At 37.3% G+C, this 17790-nt stretch overlaps 1 protein-coding gene across 6 annotated transcripts; it reads right to left on the reverse strand.

The window, feature by feature from the left end:
* Positions 1 to 9147: 9147 nt before the first annotated feature.
* LOC137598469 (kynurenine--oxoglutarate transaminase 3-like) lies at positions 9148 to 16384 on the reverse strand. Of its 6 annotated transcripts, none has more exons than XM_068318649.1 (13): positions 16340 to 16384; positions 15771 to 15835; positions 15331 to 15475; positions 14933 to 15082; positions 14766 to 14852; positions 14549 to 14671; positions 14345 to 14465; positions 13270 to 13346; positions 13089 to 13178; positions 11915 to 12101; positions 11539 to 11615; positions 11352 to 11438; positions 9148 to 11220 (listed from the first exon to the last, which is right to left on the reverse strand). In XM_068318649.1, exons 1-13 carry the CDS (start codon positions 16358 to 16360, stop codon positions 11164 to 11166), a joined length of 1287 nt encoding a protein of 428 aa, XP_068174750.1. In that variant the 5' UTR covers positions 16361 to 16384; the 3' UTR covers positions 9148 to 11163. The 6 variants fall into 6 exon arrangements, with proteins under 6 accessions (XP_068174750.1, XP_068174754.1, XP_068174751.1 ...); XM_068318653.1 differs by having other exon boundaries at positions 15771 to 16061; positions 16340 to 16370; XM_068318650.1 differs by having other exon boundaries at positions 15771 to 15832; positions 16340 to 16363.
* Positions 16385 to 17790: the final 1406 nt, after the last annotated feature.

Consider the following 17790-nt stretch of genomic DNA (forward strand, 5'->3'; position numbering starts at 1 on the left):
AGACATGACAATCACATTCATCTCATCTAAAGCTGCTTATCTACCTTGCAGGTCAAGGATCTGCTGGAGCCTATCCTAGCCGGCTACATTAAAAGGCGGGGTACACCCCGGATAAGATGCCAGCTCATCACAGGGCCAAATTACAACCATAACAACACCTCATTAACCGAAATCTGACTCAACAATCAGAAAATGTTCAGGATCCCACCAATGAGTGAATTTCACTGAATAAGACTATTTCAGGTGTTCCTGAACTTCAATTCTTTTTAATCATGCATCTATCGACAAGATAAATTGATACGATAACAATAAACAAACAAACAAGCTTTTGAACTACCTTTTTCTACCCTGATAAGTTTGTCACAAATAGCCCCTAATCTAAATTTAATCAAGTTTCACCAAAAGCAAAGAATATAAATGGTAAAAGATCCTGAAAAGCAAAAGTATTACGTTTGAGTTATGCCCCATATAAAAATTTGTTCATAGGAGAGTTCATAAATGCAGGAATAACATTGGCACGCGAGGAAGATGTCATTTATAACTAACATATAACATTAAAAACAATGATAATCAGGTATCTGACAATTTATCACTAAATTGCCGGACCGCTAGTCTATTAACATTGTTGGCAGGGTTCTTGAAGCTTGTGTCTTCTTTTACACCATGGAGGGAATGTAGTCGCCAACATCTGTTTCTGTGTTTGGTATTTGGTTTTTTAGCAGGATGATGCAAACGCCATGGGATGGATAGGCATACAACTTGACAGAAAGAGTAGTGCTAAGAATCCATTGGATAAACAGGCATAGATGTGGACAAAGACAGGATTTCTTTCTACCTCTAGGTGAGTGTTCAACATGCAGAGGTGTTTGCTTTGTTGGAGACAACTTCCGTGCTGTCAGTGTTCAGCTAACCTTTAACCACAAACTGAATCTGCGAGTGGGAAGTTTCATTATTGAACAAAACTTAAAAAAGACTTCCAAAATGAAACACACAAATCAACATATATTTAGAGACAACACTGAATCCAAACATAACATTATCAAAATGACATCAATGCTTGAAGTTTTAATGGCAGATGCTAATCCCTGTACAGTACAGTGTGTCTGAAGCTCTGCATTGTGGATGTGGTGAATGCTGTGGAGGCCTCTGGTCATTGCATGCCAGCATTTTCAATGTAACACAAGACCTTCCTGAAACTCTTGAAAGCTGACAGTGCTTGACGTGAGCTGGGTTAATTACAGTAATGGCACACATTCTCATTAAGTCATTGTTTACGTATCCCCGGGCCTTATGGAGCCTGAGTGGTGCACTGGTCTGCTCGGGCACCGCCGCCTCGCTGGTCTATGTGGCTATGGCCTCGTTAACGGAGACAGCTGTTCCTCCCAGCCACAGCCATGGCCCGCATGACGAGTGGCGCCGGACATGCCTCTGAACACACCCACTGTGGGAGCAACTGTCAGAAATAGAAGTATCCCACAAGGCAGGAAAAAGTCAATGAGTAATCAGCAAAGAAAGTGCTGCATGGGTTATGTTTTTCAGGCTCAGCACCCAACCCTTTATGAAGCAGCGGTTCCCCTTCATAGGACCGCTCAGGAAGCATCTCGTGACTCTCGTGCAGTTAGAGGTGCAGTTGGTGAACGCTTTCACTCAAGACCTGTCCTCTAAGGTTTCCTAGAGAAGGCATGCAGCCAAAGAGTAAAGGTTGGAATTCATCAGGAGAAACAATAGATATATTGTATTTGTTTAAAAAAAAAGAAAAAAAAAAGAAATTAAGTCATTTAAAGTGAGAAAACCTTCAGTTTTGCTGATATTCATTAGAATTGGGGGGAAACATTTGTACCATTGAAATTCTCCTTTTCTAAGTTGGGTCAGAGATGCTGGTGAACAGCAGAAGAGAAGCAGGTGAACACACTTCTTCTGAGACACATTACAGAGGGACTACAAAAACATCAGGGTTGTTCTTAATAAACATAGCATTAAAGCATGAATACAATACATAAACATATCAAACTGAAAGTTTTTAAAATAGTGGAATTGTATGGGTTGCTGACAGGAAAACTAATAAATATTCTTATTTATTCTCTACTAGTCCACATGGCTCAAGGACAAAACAAGACGTGTGGTATGAAAACGCATCACAGAAGTATGATCCTTCATGGAAAGTCACTCATACACAAAATCATAGATAGATAGATAGATAGATAGATAGATAGATAGATATATAGATAGATAGATAGATAGATAGATAGATAGATAGATAGATAGATAGATAGACAAAAGAAGCTGTCATTCAGAAAGCAGAAGGATGAGTAGCAAGAAATGAACTGGATAAGACTGACATAAAAGGAAAATATTATACATCATGTATTGAATATGTTGTGTTAGGGTTAGGCAACCAGTTGAAGCCATTCTTAAAAGGAACACTAGTTTGCTTGATCTTTTTTCACACTTAACAGATAATTTAAGGTAAGTCAGAGATGTTTTATCATTATGATATTTATTATTGCATTTTATTAAATTTACTAAACCAGAATCATTTAGACTCATAAACAAAAAGGGAGATAAATTACAGTTAAACGAGTGCCTCAGTTAGGAGATGAAAGTGCATGGCTTCAGATCGGATATCGGATGTCGTTATCAGATATTGGATGCAGAACTATATGAGATAATGATCCTTATTGTAAATCCCAGTGAGGGCTCTTTAATGAGTAGAGCTCTCAGTGGATAGCTTCTGTCATTTAAAACAAGTCTTATTTCATATTTAACTCCATGGCAACCTTGTTAATTGAGGAGAGGAGGCTCAACTCAGACTCAGCTGCAGCACCACCAGCCCAGCTGTAACACACATTGACTATAAACTGTAGCCAATCTTTGTTAGAATATATGTTTAAATGCTGAATGCATTTTATTTACTCCTGTACCCCTCCACATCCAAGAATCAGGACAATTTGACCACTTTTAGTTCTTCAGGTCTTAATTTTCCAAATAGAGTTCCTTTGAGTTTCTGAGTCAGCAGCCTTCCCTGTTTCACCACATGCTGGAATGCTTCTGAAATTCACCAAAGAGCCTTTTCCCTACCCATGATTGTCTTTGTGACTATTTACAGACACCACGTTTGATATGTAGCATTTCAGTCGTTAATGTTGACATAAATTCTAAACACAGCTTTCTTTAGCAGTCACTTAAACCCAACAGTGGCAGATTTCTGATAAATAGCTTCCGATTCTAATTCCTAACCTCTTAGGAGTTAAAAGTTTTGTGTGGGATGCTTTTTTTTGTCAACTTACTCAAGAAGTTATGAACAGATATTAATTATATGTTTTGCAGAGATATGGTATGACCCAGAGGACAATTCATAAAATAAGGAGGGGCATCTGGATCATTATTTGGGTACAGATTATTCTGAAGGTAAACTTTTTTATTCTGAAGGTAAACCATGGATCTACATCCATGGGAGTCATATCTGGTGCCAGTGTTCCAGATCTGATCAGCCAGAATGTCAACTGAATGTTTTTAACAATAATAATCATCATTATCATTATTATTATTATTATTATTATTATTATTATTATTATTATTATTATTATTATTATTATTATTATTATTATTATTATTATTATTATTATCATGTAGTTTGCAGCTGGCTGCATCAAACTAATAATTAATTTTTAGGACAGTTTTTCATGGCTTCCTTAAACTATATGACTTTTAATGCAATTATAACAAGGCAGTCCGAGACTGCAACATCCTGTGACACCCCTGAATTAAAAATTTTATCCTGACCCACTTTCATAATGGTCGCAGCAATGAATTATATGTATATTGTACTATCAAGTATTTGGCTTTTCACCAAAGGTGAAGGTCATCATCACATTTTTGTGCCTCTGGCTTCCAGAGAATGTTCCTGTTTGTTTTGTGATTGTGTCTCATCAGGTTTTGGAGATATGTGCAAAAAAATGTACAAATGATGAAATTTGATCTTGACCTAGTTTTCTCAAGGTCAAGGTTATCATCTAATTTTAAACCCCCTTGCCACCTGAGTAATGTGCTTTTTCTTTCATCTTTCTATCTGCAACAGTTGTTAAGATATTTGTTGGACTGACGGATGGACAGACGGACGGACGAGCACACGAACACTGACAATTACAAAACATTGCCGCTTCACGGGATGTAATAACTGGAGTAACTGAGCTGCTTGGCTATTGTTCTGTGTTTCATGTGATCCTACTGGGGGACATACCTTGATTAAAGAAAAAACAAACTTTGATATAGAAAATTTATTTAACTTATGGGATCAATAGAGATGATCAAATCACAATCAGTCTTACATCTGACAGATATCAGATCAAAAATTCTGCAGAAGCTGGTTCATGCGTACTAAACTGCATTGCTGTATTAAAATCTCCAACTTATCTTGTCACAGGAAAACTGGCAGTGATGGCTTCAAGACTCAGGGATTGAAATGTCCAACAGGGAACACTGGCTTTCCTTTGAATATGTGAACTATGAAAGCTTTAATTTCCCTATCATGACTGGAATCTAATACCAATCTGTGCTCTTTATTCAAGCTGTCTATGTTGCTGCCAGACAAAGCCTTTGAAAAGCTAATTCCTGGGAATTAAAGAAGAGAGATTAAAATATCATTAGGTGCTACATAATTGAATGTCAATTTTGAATAAACTTAGATTCAATTCCTGGTCATTGAACTGAATGTGGCACGTCTTTTTCCAATTACGGTTTGTGCCCACAGATGAAGGCGAGCTGCAAACTTCAAAATCATTAAATTGAGGGGAGTTTGTTTGGCCTTGACGCTTCAGAAAGCTTTGATTCTGGCTCAGAGCAGAGGGCTGAGCAGCTGGAGAAGAGATCAAATTGAAACAAAGCTTGGGAAAATGGAAAGAAACGTGAGAATAATAATATTTAATAATTAAATCCATGCCAAACAATGGCAAGCGAATGAAGTAATCTGCAAAACTGTGCAACATCATTTACATAATTGACACAGTCCCACCGTCTCCCTCCCGTAAATGAATGATGAAGACAATAAAAGATGTTGCTAAAATTGGGAACAATAACAGCAAAATTTCATCAAGGACCCCGTGCTCTGATTAATCTGTGCTTGCAAATCAGTACAGAGAGAGAGAGAGAGAGAGAGAGAGAGAGAGAGAGAGAGAGCTGGAGAAAGGGGGGTGAGATCCGGGTGGGGGGCAGGTGATTAACAACAGCAGGGATTGTCGCTGTGGACAACGTGCCCTGCTTCGCTCAGCTCCAGGGGCACCATGCAAGCTCCTCCACCCAGCTGCTGTAGGCACTGGCTCGCGATCATCCCATGAAATCTGGCTGAATGAGTGCAATCGTTTGTTGTCGTTAACCCCTGGTACACTGTCTCATGCCTCAGCAATGAGAAACACATACTTCCACTTCTCAACCCAACAACAGCTCTTGGGGAAACATAATAATGTTCAATGACATGAAAAAGCACACCAAGTCTGATACGTTAAGTCTTCTTTCTAAATGTCTGTCATTTTTCTCAGCTAATTATTTTCTATCTGAGCCTATGCTGGCATTTTTAATTCCTCATAATGAACTGTGAATGGAAAAAAAAGAGAACTTAATCAATGTGAAACCTATTTAATATTCAGGATTTCTAATTAACAGACTCTCTTTATACACACTTTTATCTCTCTGATCATTTAGATTACAATCATCATCTTTTGATGTTTACAAAATACAAAGACTAGTCATCATCCAGATTTATGCTGCATATTTGGATGCTAATAACATTTGCATTTCCCAGACAATTAACTCCATTACATTTATTTTCAAAGTCTGGTTCAACTTAGGTTCAAAGAGCAGTTATTGCTCAGTGATGGGGGGTGAAACACAAATGACACATGTACTGTATATGAGGAAAATGGCCTTTTCCTTTTCCCTTTTCCCCAAAATAATCACATGTTTTAATGTTGTTTGTGATAGTCTTTGCGGACTTGAGCAGACTAAAAACACTAAGAAAAAAGAAAATAAAGCAATTTTTACAACATTCTACTGAAACATTAGTTCCAACCCAGTATTCCCTTTAGAATCCACTATCTTGTTAGTTTCATGCAATTAGTAGCCTTAACATACCCAGAAACACTCATTTGATTCTAACCTCCTCTGCCCAATTAACAAAATGTATGTTGGAAAATAAATGGCAGACGCCTAAGCAAATTAATTATGTGTCCACCAAGCTGTTAGCCCATGTGCACAGAGCAGGGCTTGGCAATAGGAGTGGCTCACACAGCCATATGGCCTGCGTTTGAGCGGACATCATTTGGGGCTGCAGTGGTACACCCCCTTAAATTCTCACAGATATTTATGTCAAGGTTACAATAGATGTACAACATATGTTGTGAAATGCAGCAGATAGGCATGATATAAATGGTTTCATGATTGTTTGATCCATCTGTGCACTCCTGACTCATCCATTCTCTCAATTCTCAACTGTTTTCTACTATTCTAAGGTGTCCATTCTGATTTTCTGTGCTCTGAAAAATAAATCTTAATGTGATGAGAATATGACTCATGTTGGTTTTCTGTTGCTTTTCTGTCTTGTTAAAGCACTTTGAAATGTCTGGCAATGTGATTAAGCGCTATATAAATAATAGTTGACTGATTCATTGATTGATTGATTGGTAATTTTATTGGAATTGAGTCATGATTTGTCTGATGATAAAAATCATAATAGTACAAGAATAAATATTTATAATTAATTAATAATGCCACGATGATGTAATCAATAACAGCACAGCGGTCGATCACCAGCAGCCGTCTCTTCCGCCACAAAAGAGACGATTCACACAGGAGAAATAGAATAACGGTGATGTATTATGAGATATGTGGTATGATCCACAACAGGGTTTAACCCTGTGGACAAGGCATATTCTTTTTTGGAACTTCGTTACTTAAAATTTTTCTCATAGGGCACCAAAATTATAATAACCTGAAATCACTTCATGAGCGCTTAAAAGAATTTGAACTCTTATTTCAACTAAATTAATTCTTCAAATTTTCTTGATATGAACATACTTAATACACAATTTGAGCACAAACTATGTCTGTTATCAGTTTTACTATAATATTTTTCAATATACTGTCTACATCAGACACTCAGAGCTGTTGTCGTGTGGTTGTAGGGCAGGAAGCGTCATAGCCAGCTAGAACAAAATAAGGTCGTGATGATCACCAAGAGATGAAATGAAATAACTCAAATTCGGTGTCATTTTAAGGACAACAATAACCTAAATCCTCCCTCATAACAAGATTGTGACATTAGAGTATTGGCACAATAATTATAATTAACATAAATGATGATGGTATTATCCTGGCAGACGTCTAATCCGTGGGGATCTGGTGACTACACACTACATAAAGAGGATAACAGGGACAACATCATAATGAATAATCCTAGCCAGGCTTTAAAGTGCAGTTGTTGTGTTCCCCGCACCAGTTTTTACACTACATTACAACAATTGTGTCATTAAACATTTATGATCCTGGATATTCCTACACATAAAAAATGCACATTTAGTCACATTGATGAATGCAGTAAAGTTTTGTAAACTGAATAAATGTTACATCAAAAAAATTGAAGAAAAAAAAAACCTGAAGAAAATGTTAATTGTAGTCACTTACTTTATTACCAGTTGTTAAAGACGGCTGAACTTCATCTGAGCGGGAAGCTTTGTCTGATGGAATTCTTCAACCGTCTCAAGAGTTCATGGTTAACCTTTTGAATGACTTGACCTATGGTTGTGCATTGGGAGGGACGAATGTGTGCAGTTTTGCACGAAAAGGGGGAGAACGGTGTGGAGGGAGCGACGATATTCCCTCCAATACTTAGATTAACATCCACACACCTTGACTCTGTGAACTACCATGATTATGTATGGTCATGATGTCATGGAAACTAGATGTCAGGTTTCTTCATAAGCGGAGCACAAGAACGCACCAGGAAATCAGGCTACCCCTACATTTGCGTTACCCTTTCTGGGTCCACGGCCTCGTCTTTACAGAATGCAAGCAGACATCTAATCATCTGATCTGTTGGTCTGGGGCAGTTTCATTATCTAGAAGGATTAGGATTTTACCTCCACTAACTGCTTAAAGTGGTTCCCTTTGATTGGAGTTTTAGGAGTTTTATTATTAAAAGTGTTAGAAGTTGCAAAAGAGGTTTATAAGCCTTGAAGCTCTTCTCTTATTCCCCTTTCCATTATTCCTGTTGTTACAGGGTCTATGAAACGGTATGTGGCTCACACATAACTAGTAACTAGAATGTGAAAATTTGCTTTTGTGTGAATATTTAACTAGTGGTAAAATCTCTGGGGAGTTTTGTATCATTGAAGGAGAATTTATTTTATTGAAGAAAACATGTTGTTTTTTTCCTGTGTTATTCAGACCATATTTAATGCTTTCTTCCATCTCACAGAGGTAGTAAATCATGTACTTATACAAATATAATTTTATTTTTGTTATTGAAATTTGAAATTATTAAAATAAAACACAATATGGGGTCACGTTTGACTAAATTTGGCATTTCGGTTGTAAAATGGGAGGACACGCTGAACGCTTCATTGTTTTGTGGACTTCTGTTGTACTTTGTCTCCCTCTAGTGGTCAAAGGACCAACCGGTCCTTTCGCATTGCAGAGCAGATCGATAATAAATAATTATTTTCAAATGTTACACAAATGAACTGGCGCTTTCTAAATAGACTTATCGACAGGAGACACACAAATGTAATCAATTATTTTCATGATGGTTGTGCTGCACACTGAGTGGTCAAAGGCAATGAGGTTCCCTCCAACAGTGAGGTGCAGACACCAGTTTCATTTATCTAGTCGTCTGCTCGTCAGTTTACAGGAAAGGCTGACAAGGAGCTCTAGAGTCACAACACAAGATAAAATGAGCTTTGTTGCCAAACAGGAAATTCTACAATGTTTTTTCTTGATTTTGTCACAAAGTCAAGCCTATCCCTGACTTCTCACCAATAATCAATTAAAAATCTAAAAATCTAAGAATTGCACTTTACAAAGTCATTCATTGTAAACAGGAACGAAAGACCTCATAAATGTACAAGGACAAGGAATCCATGGATACATTTGCTTTTTCTGATATTTCCCTTTAATTCTCTAATTCTACCAAAAACATTTGCCTTTTTTAAAACAATATCTGAATTCACTTTTTTTTTACTTTTATATACAGTACATTTTTACACATACAGTATATTTTGACTTCTGTCAGTATGAAAAGCTCAGTAGGCTATAACAGTGACAATAAACCGGTTTTCTTAATAGCAGCTAAATGGAATTCTGTCATGATTCATTTATTATCTTTCATATCTGTAGCTTTACTACTGAAACATTTTCAATTTTTTTTCAAGATAAATACTCAGAACTCTTATTTCTTGTTCCAGCTGATGCTGAGATAAATGACAGGTTGCATTGATTGCGTTCTTGTGTGCAAACATGTAATGCATCTTCTGTTGTGAGATGAATACTGAAGTGTTTGTATGACTGCCACAAGAACAACAAAGACCTAACTTGCACATCTTTATCGCCCTCCAAACCTCCCCTCCAAGAGGGAATGCTGATATGTGTGATGTAGCAAGAGAGAGGCATGTAAGGACTGGCCAATCAGTATAATTTCACTTGGCAAGGCAAGGCAATGCAAGGTTATTTGTACAGCACATTTCATGTACACAACAATTCAAAGTGTTTTACATTACAATTGTTGAGTTGAGCTGCAGGCCACATCCTCTGCCTGAGTGTATCAGGTCTGGGTGTGTGTCCTAGCTCGAAGGCTGGAGATTGATTGTAACAGGTGGAGGTGATCGGACAATCGGTAGAGCTGTAGATACTCACACAGTAGACTGTGAGGAGGAAACTGTGGGAAAGGACGTTACATCGTCTGGAGACTGCAGAATTAAACCTTGTTCAAAGAAGGGAGAAGGAGCCGGTGAGCATTCAGAAATGTTGTTCATCTGTGCAGTGTTGTAGTCTGCTGTGGTTCATTCATGTAGTCAGCATTAAATCTAATGTATTGAAGGCATGTAATATAAGTACAGGGTTAAATGTAATATCATGTGGATGAGAAGTTAAATTAAAAATGTGCATTTTAATGCGGATTCAAATTAGGAATCATTTGATAACTGTGATGTTGTGTTTATGGAAGTTACAAGCTGCCAAAATTTGTAAAGTTAAACAGTTCAGTGCTTTAAACATGGGTATTTTCTACTTATTTTCTAGTAGTGAAATAGCTTGAAATTAGTTTTAAAAATTAAGTATTTGATTTTGGGGTATATTGTTTGATTGTGGGTTTTGGGTTACATATTTATATTCGTGTTTGAAGGTTTTTCACCTGTGTAGCCTAATGATTTTCAAATAAAAGAAAAAAGTGGATTTCTGGTCATTGAGTGAATTCCAGTCCAATCTTCTGGAACAAGTGCCTTTTCAAGTGCGGGAAACTGCAGTTCAAACCCTCAAGAATGAGAAGCACTTGACATCAATTAAAGAAACCATTAACAAGAAAAAGAATAAGGTATAATTTAAGATTACAACAAAGGGGGAACATTAAAAAGTCTTTAAAGACACCTTGCGAACTTGGACTCCTAAATAAAATCTATTTAAGTGCTGCTGGGAACAGGTGGGTCTTTAACCTGGATTTAAATAAACTGAGTGTTTCAGCTGAACGCAGTTTCTCTATGTTCTGACTCCGGGAACTGATAAAAGACTGATTCCTGATGACTTGAGGAGCTCGGTGAGGTCATACTGTGTCACTAAAAAAATCCAAGTGGTAAAAGTTTTATTGTGTTTGTGTTGGTAAGAACGTATGGTTTTAGTTTGCTTATTTAAACAGTGAAAATTAGTTTTTGAATTACTCAGAATTATGACTGCATGAATTAGATATTGTTTAAATCCACCAAACAAAAATGACACCAACGTATCACCATGATTATCTCACATCACATCTTAAGATATTAAAATATTCTCTCCAGAAAAAAAAAAAAAGTCAAACTACGAAGAAACATTTTAACTATGAACATTTAACCTAAGGTACAGTATTGCTTTCCAATGCAATTGCTTCAGTTTGAACACAATTCTTCAGGCTTCAGCTGGCGAATCCCTTTATATCTGGTTCCAGTTTTTCAAAATGTGCTCTGCAGCATCCAGAGTACCATCTTGCTGTCAAGAGACAGACAAGTGAAGGTCATGAAAATGTTTTTTATCAAGTAAAAAAAAAAAAACCAACACAAATCTTTTTAACGCAGGATGAAAGTGAAGTGTTCTTAAGACAGGAAATAGTTTGTGTTTACCTTAATGAAGCAAAAGCAAATATATTTCTCAAATTGCTTCTTGGAATCATCTCCAATGAATGCTGTTACAGGAATGGCTGCAAGTTTCTGTTTTGGGAAGAACAGAAATTTTAAAATTAAAACCAGAGTCAACAATGAGCACAATGTGTTAGAATCAAGACGACGGTATACTGAAGGCACCATTTACCTTTTCTTTAATCATCCACCTCACAAACTTCCAGTCGTAAGCTTCATCATCATCAGCCATGTGTGATAAGTCCTGATCTACAATGAACAAAAAGCCCAATTAATATTCTGGACCAACTGAGAGGTGTTCCTATTGCTGATCCCATTCCTATGTTGGTTAACATTTTGTGATTCTGAAATTATCCAGAAAACCATTTTACAATTATGAAGAATTATTTCTAAAATTCGATTTTGCACATCATCGAATCAAGAGTTCAGTTTCTTTGGATGGATGCACATGGATTGAGCCACTAAACTGTATTCATCCATACTACTTACAACCATCACCAGTGCAAATGTGTTAGCAGAAATGTCATTTTAAATGTTCAGTGACTCACTGAGAGATGTGACATCCACAAGCATGAAGTATCCTCCCTCTGGGATTATAGGAGTCATTCCAACCTCCTGCAGGACGGCAGCCAGACGGTCCCTTTTGGTCTCAAGTTCTTCTGCTAACGAGGTGAAGTAACACTCCGGCTGACCCATCAGCTCAAAATTATGAAGCAAACCTTGAGCCAATGCCTCCTGAAGAAACAACCACACGCTCCAGTTTGTTTAACACAGATTTAAATGCTTTCTCGTAGGATTTCAAAGACAAATCTACCTGCCTGAGAATGTGGACTACAAGCAGAGTACTACAAATTTTCAGGAGAACAAAATGAGTAATAATCAGACATTAAGTCATTTAATAATACAATTTTGCAAGATATCTGATGATCTGAAGTCTGTTTTTGGACTACTGCAGAGGTCACTTTCATTTTTTTTAGTTAGGGTTGCTATTCAAAAAAAGTATATGCTGCCGGTCCTCAGACCAAGTTTTCCCCAGAATGTTCTGCTATTGTCAGCAAAACCAACATTGTTTTCTGACCACCACCGCCACAGCCAGCAGTTGAATGACAAAATGTGTCTAAACTTTTGATTGCTGGTCAGATTTAGCAGGGATCATGAGAAAAGTCCAACAGCACCTACAGAGTCCAAAGATACCTTTGCATATGCATACACCAACTCAACATTCACTTTAATTCTTTTTAATTCTTTATATATATATATTAAAAAAATAAATAAATAAATAAATAAAATAAAAATAAATATATATATATATATATATATATATATATATATATATATATATAAATATATTGTGGAATGATCCCTTAGGTGACAGGTGTCTCTGAAGGATGCAGAGGAGCAACTAAACATCTGACAAACAGAGAAGCCATCCTGAACAGCTAAGCTAATGAACTACTGCTATCAGGGCTGGATGAAGTCCAAAGAACTGTTGAATACAGCAAGTCTCTAAAGAGTTATGCTAGCTTAGGCAGAACTAGTATACAGTTAAATGTGTAACAGATAAATATCCTTTGCTGTGAACAAATAAAAAAAATCCGCTCAGGTGAGTAAAAGCACTGCTAACTGGAAAAGACACAATAAGCTTACTGTATCATGTCAGATACAGTAAGCTTATTACTCAACACCAATCAAGGGATCAGCGATCAAATTACAAAACCTTACCTGTAAAGGTGTCGGGCTGGTGTACATGGAATTCTGCATGACAATGTGAAGCTGCTTTATCAAGTGTTCAGGTCCGATAGACCAGCCAAGCTAGACACAAAAAGGTACATAGATTAAAAGAACTGAATGATGAATATTGGAAATTGGGTTCTATATCTGAAGATGGATTTCTTTTTCAAACCTTCCATCCAGTGATACTAAATGTTTTCCCACCACTACCGATGGTGATTGTTCTTGCCCACATTCCAGGCAGAGTGGCTAGAGAGGGGGGAAAAAAAAACATTTTAAAAATGTAAAAACCTCAGGAGATTGAGATTTAATTTATGGTAACATTTCATCCTGTCAGAGCTTTGCTGTCATGCCTAAAGTAATTACTATAAATCCTCTTCAGGCTATGCCTTCATAGTTGGAAGCCACAGTCTACAAGCAACAGGATGGATTGGCAAATATATGGCTCCATTTATCCAGCAACATTTGATCAAAGTTTTTTTTCTTTTTGAATAATTTTGTCTCAATACATGAATATTTTCCAAACAATTCTGGCACAGTAATCCCTCGCGCATTTGTGCGTCAACACGCACGACTTCCCCTCATCACGGATTCTTAGTAGGTAATCACGTGATACCGTACATGCATTCTATTGGCTGATGGCATCCGGAAGTTTGCTACGTTCCATGAGTCTCGGAAGGCAGCGCACTTCCTTGAGACAAAAGAGCTTTAAATAGTCGATAAGAGTGTGGGAAAAGGTATACAGATAGAAGGTGGTTTAATATCAGTATGGGGAGGGTTCATATACATTTAAATTACCATAAATAATAAGATAAGTAGTTTGTTGCAATATCGCGGAATTTGTCACTCACGTGTGGTTCCTGGAACGCATTAACCGCAAGTTAAGAGGGTGCAGTTTCTACACAGATCCACAAAAATACTGTAGAATGCATGTCAGGGCAGTGAATGAGGGAGTCACACCACAGAATACAATTACAGTAGTTTTGCAGAAAATTGATAGTTAATGTTTTCAGCACTATATAATTTGTTACTACGATTCATTTTCAGGCCATTGTTATTATAAAAATGAGTCAAAACTCTACAGTTTGTAAATGACACTTACTTGTCTTGATGCGTGTTAGCCTATTTTATTTGCAACCGACCAAACAGGTTTCCTTGTTTGAAATGAACACGCACATGGAGGACTAATTAGTATTTATAAGGGGAGCAATTATTTGAAGTGAAACATGTTTCAGCTGTAGACACACCAATTTTGATATGTTGATGTCCCTTGTAGACGAGCCACTCATAAACCTCATCACTGATGCACAGAGTGTCATGTTTAATGCAGAGATCAGCGATCATCTGCAGCTCCTCTCTGGTGAAAACCTGCAGGGTGATGACAGAACAACTGACGTGTCTGGTAGCCAAATTTCTGCACGTCACACACATGATGGATGTTGGATGCTCACCTTCCCAATAGGATTGTTAGGTGTGTTGAGGATGATGGCCTTTGTCTTAGAACTGAACTTACTTGCAAGTTCATTTGGGTCCAGAAACCAATCTGCACCAGTGAGTGTCTTCTTTCCAGATTTCTAAAAATTAGAAATGACATCTTGTGTCTGAAGTTTACAGGTAGGTAGAGTCTTTTAGCAGGTATGACTAATTCCAACTTTAGGCTTTACTTACAACACGTAATGGTATTAACACAGGCTTGGCCCCTGCCATTTTCACCATAGGCAAATAACAATCAAAGAAAGGTTCTATGACGATGACCTGAAGGGAGATACGCAGGGAAGCATTTTAATGAATGCATTAATATAAGTCTATGAACATGTATGAGATGAAATTCATACCTCATCTCCTTCATCCACCAACCCTTGCATAGTACTGAATAAAGATCCATAAGCTCCTACAGTCACCATGATTTCTTTAAATGGGTCGATCTGGCGCGCACAGACCTTCCCGTAAACCTGAGAAAGGGCCTTCACCAAACGTGGATGACCCTGGAAAATCAGAAGATCTTGTGAAAGCAACTGCCTTCAGTCCTGAAACTTAAGCATAAGCATCAACTCTCCTGTACCCTTCTTGGAGCTGAGGTAATTGTTAATTGTTAAGAAATGTATTGTGGTGATTCCAGACAAATTTTTTAGCCCTATATTTCACTGAGAAGTTGCATAACACAACATTCCTTCTACCTTACAACTATTGATACAGCTCAGAACAAGTAGTGCTACAGTTTACTCAGCCTTACAAAGCCTCTGGTGGACTGGTTCAGGATATCCACTGATGCAGCCTTTGCTAATGCCTCCTTGACATAAGAAGGTGGAGGGATGTTTGGTTTACCTCGGCCCAGATTAACAACCGATTGGTCCAGCGCTATTGATGGAAGGATTTCCCTGAATTAACAATGACATAAATCGTTACTTGACAGATCAGAAGTCACAAATGTTCCTGAAATAATAGAATTTGTATTCAAATGGCCAAATGATATTAAAAGAAATTTTGAAAAGTTTTTTTTTAAATGTCTTTGTGGGAAAATGAAATTAAATAATACAAATTATACAAATACTTCCCAACTAATCTGTCTCATCATTTAATTCTTTTTTTTTATGTAGAAACAGAATGGTGTAAAACTGAACCTAGATCAGACATCTCTAAACAAGATAATTAATGCAGTATCTTTTCACTTACCAGAGATTCTTGTTCAGCCCCTCAATTCTTTTTGTGTTGGTGTGTCGTGACATCCTTGTACTCTGCTAAACCAAAAATAGCAGTTCATTAAACAAACAGTTCACCAAAAACATTCCCAAGTAGCTCAACTTCTGAATTTCCTGCCCTGTCCTAATTCATTAAATACGTGTTGTTGTTGTTGTTGTTGTTGTTGTTGTTGTTGTTGTTTTAAATTAATCAAGTACTCATCTTCCTCAGTTGGTTGGTACAATACTGCAAAACTGTTTTGAAGCTCCAGAAAAGTTTCGTGCTCTAAAGATTTTTAAAAAAAAGACAAATAAAATCTACATATCTTTAATAAATTTTATGTTTTAGAGAAACTCTTTGCTTATGTATTTACATTTGTACACTTTTCCATAGGAAGTACTTATTCAATCTAGGACATTTAATTGCTTTAATTAACTTTACTGATATAACTTTTCAACAGAATCAAGTTTATCAGAAATCCATTCTGTTAGTTTAACATTAAACAGGAAAACAAAGATTACCATTTATAAGACTGCATTCAAACTTTGCTGAAGGTGTCTCACCTGTAAGTACAAACTCCTCATCTGCTGTTGCTGTGACTTAAGTGATTAACCATAGACAAAGAGGAAAAAGAGTACAGCACTTTGCATAAATGTTCGTCACACTTTTTGCTCATTGGCCTGTGTCTACAAGCTGTATTTGCTGTTATAATTTTCCACTCACGAACATTTTCAGCTACACCCATCTTCTCTGACCACAAATTGCCACAAGTGCTAGTGACATATTTTTCATTTCAACATACATATGAAGGCAAATAGTATTTCATATTGTTAAGAGTACATCATGCTTCTAGTTAATTGTTAAATGTTATTAACAAGTATGTTGACTAAGATGTGATTATCAACATGATAGAGTAAAAATTTGATAAATGCCTGAGGTCTACTAACGTCTACAAAGAGTTCAAGACTTATGTTCATGATTTGTGTTCATGTGACCTGTAGTACATGTCAGTTTAAACGTCGGACTTTCAATCCTTTAGAGGGGGTGTAATGGAAATTTGTATTGTGTGTGTCCTGATTTGACTCTTATCATGTCATTACTGAGAACTTGCTTCAAAACCTCTCCATGCAACTGCTGGGCTAAGTCACATCTTAGTTCGTTTGGACAAAGAGGTCACAGCAGGTCACAGCCCATCCAACCAGATGGAGAACCAAAGGAGAACCGATGGAGAGGAGATGGAGACCTGTTTTCAGTCAAGGTGTAAGATGTTTTATGGGTGCATGAAAGCCTTTAAATTACATTCCGATGTGTAATAAAGATCTCTTAGTTTTCTTAGTTTTGGTGTGATAGGTTTGGTGCATTCCAAAGGTGTAAGGTCTCCTGATACAGATGGTTTACGAGTGCGTGAAAGCTTCCTACACTGCATTCTCGAGGATGGTGATGTTTATTCCTCAGCGGGGGGTACCACCAAAAGGAGGGCTGCCTGAGAGCTGGAACTGGCCATTCCTGCTCGCATGCAGGCCTTTCTTCTTAAAAGGTATAAAAGGTGAGGAGTTTCATACTCCAGTAAGTGAGAAAGAAGGTAAGAGAGAGAAAGAAGGAAGTAAGAAAGAGAGAGTCAGCTGCGGGTTACATACGGACGCCCAGCCTGGTTGAAGCTACTCTGCCTGGGTTGTAGGCTCTCCTTCCCTGTGTCAAGGTAAGAGGCCAAGCATATTTGGAATGCCACCATATATTGCCTTAGCTCAACCAACTATTTGTTTGTTTCTGTGCTCTGTGGGGAATTAAACTACAAGTTTATTCTAGCATCATAGAATTGTTTCTGTGCTCTGTGGGGAATTAAACTACAAGTTTATTCTAGCATCATAGAATTGTTTCTGTGCTCTGTGGGGAATTAAACTACAAGTTTATTCTAGCATCATAGAATTGTTTGTTTGCATTGCTATGCGCTGCGGGGACTAAACGACACATTTGGTCTAGCATCATAGAGGTCTTTTGACTTATTGTTTGTTTG

This window comes from Antennarius striatus, chromosome 7, assembly GCF_040054535.1.
Source record: "Antennarius striatus isolate MH-2024 chromosome 7, ASM4005453v1, whole genome shotgun sequence".
Lineage (NCBI taxonomy): Eukaryota > Metazoa > Chordata > Actinopteri > Lophiiformes > Antennariidae > Antennarius > Antennarius striatus.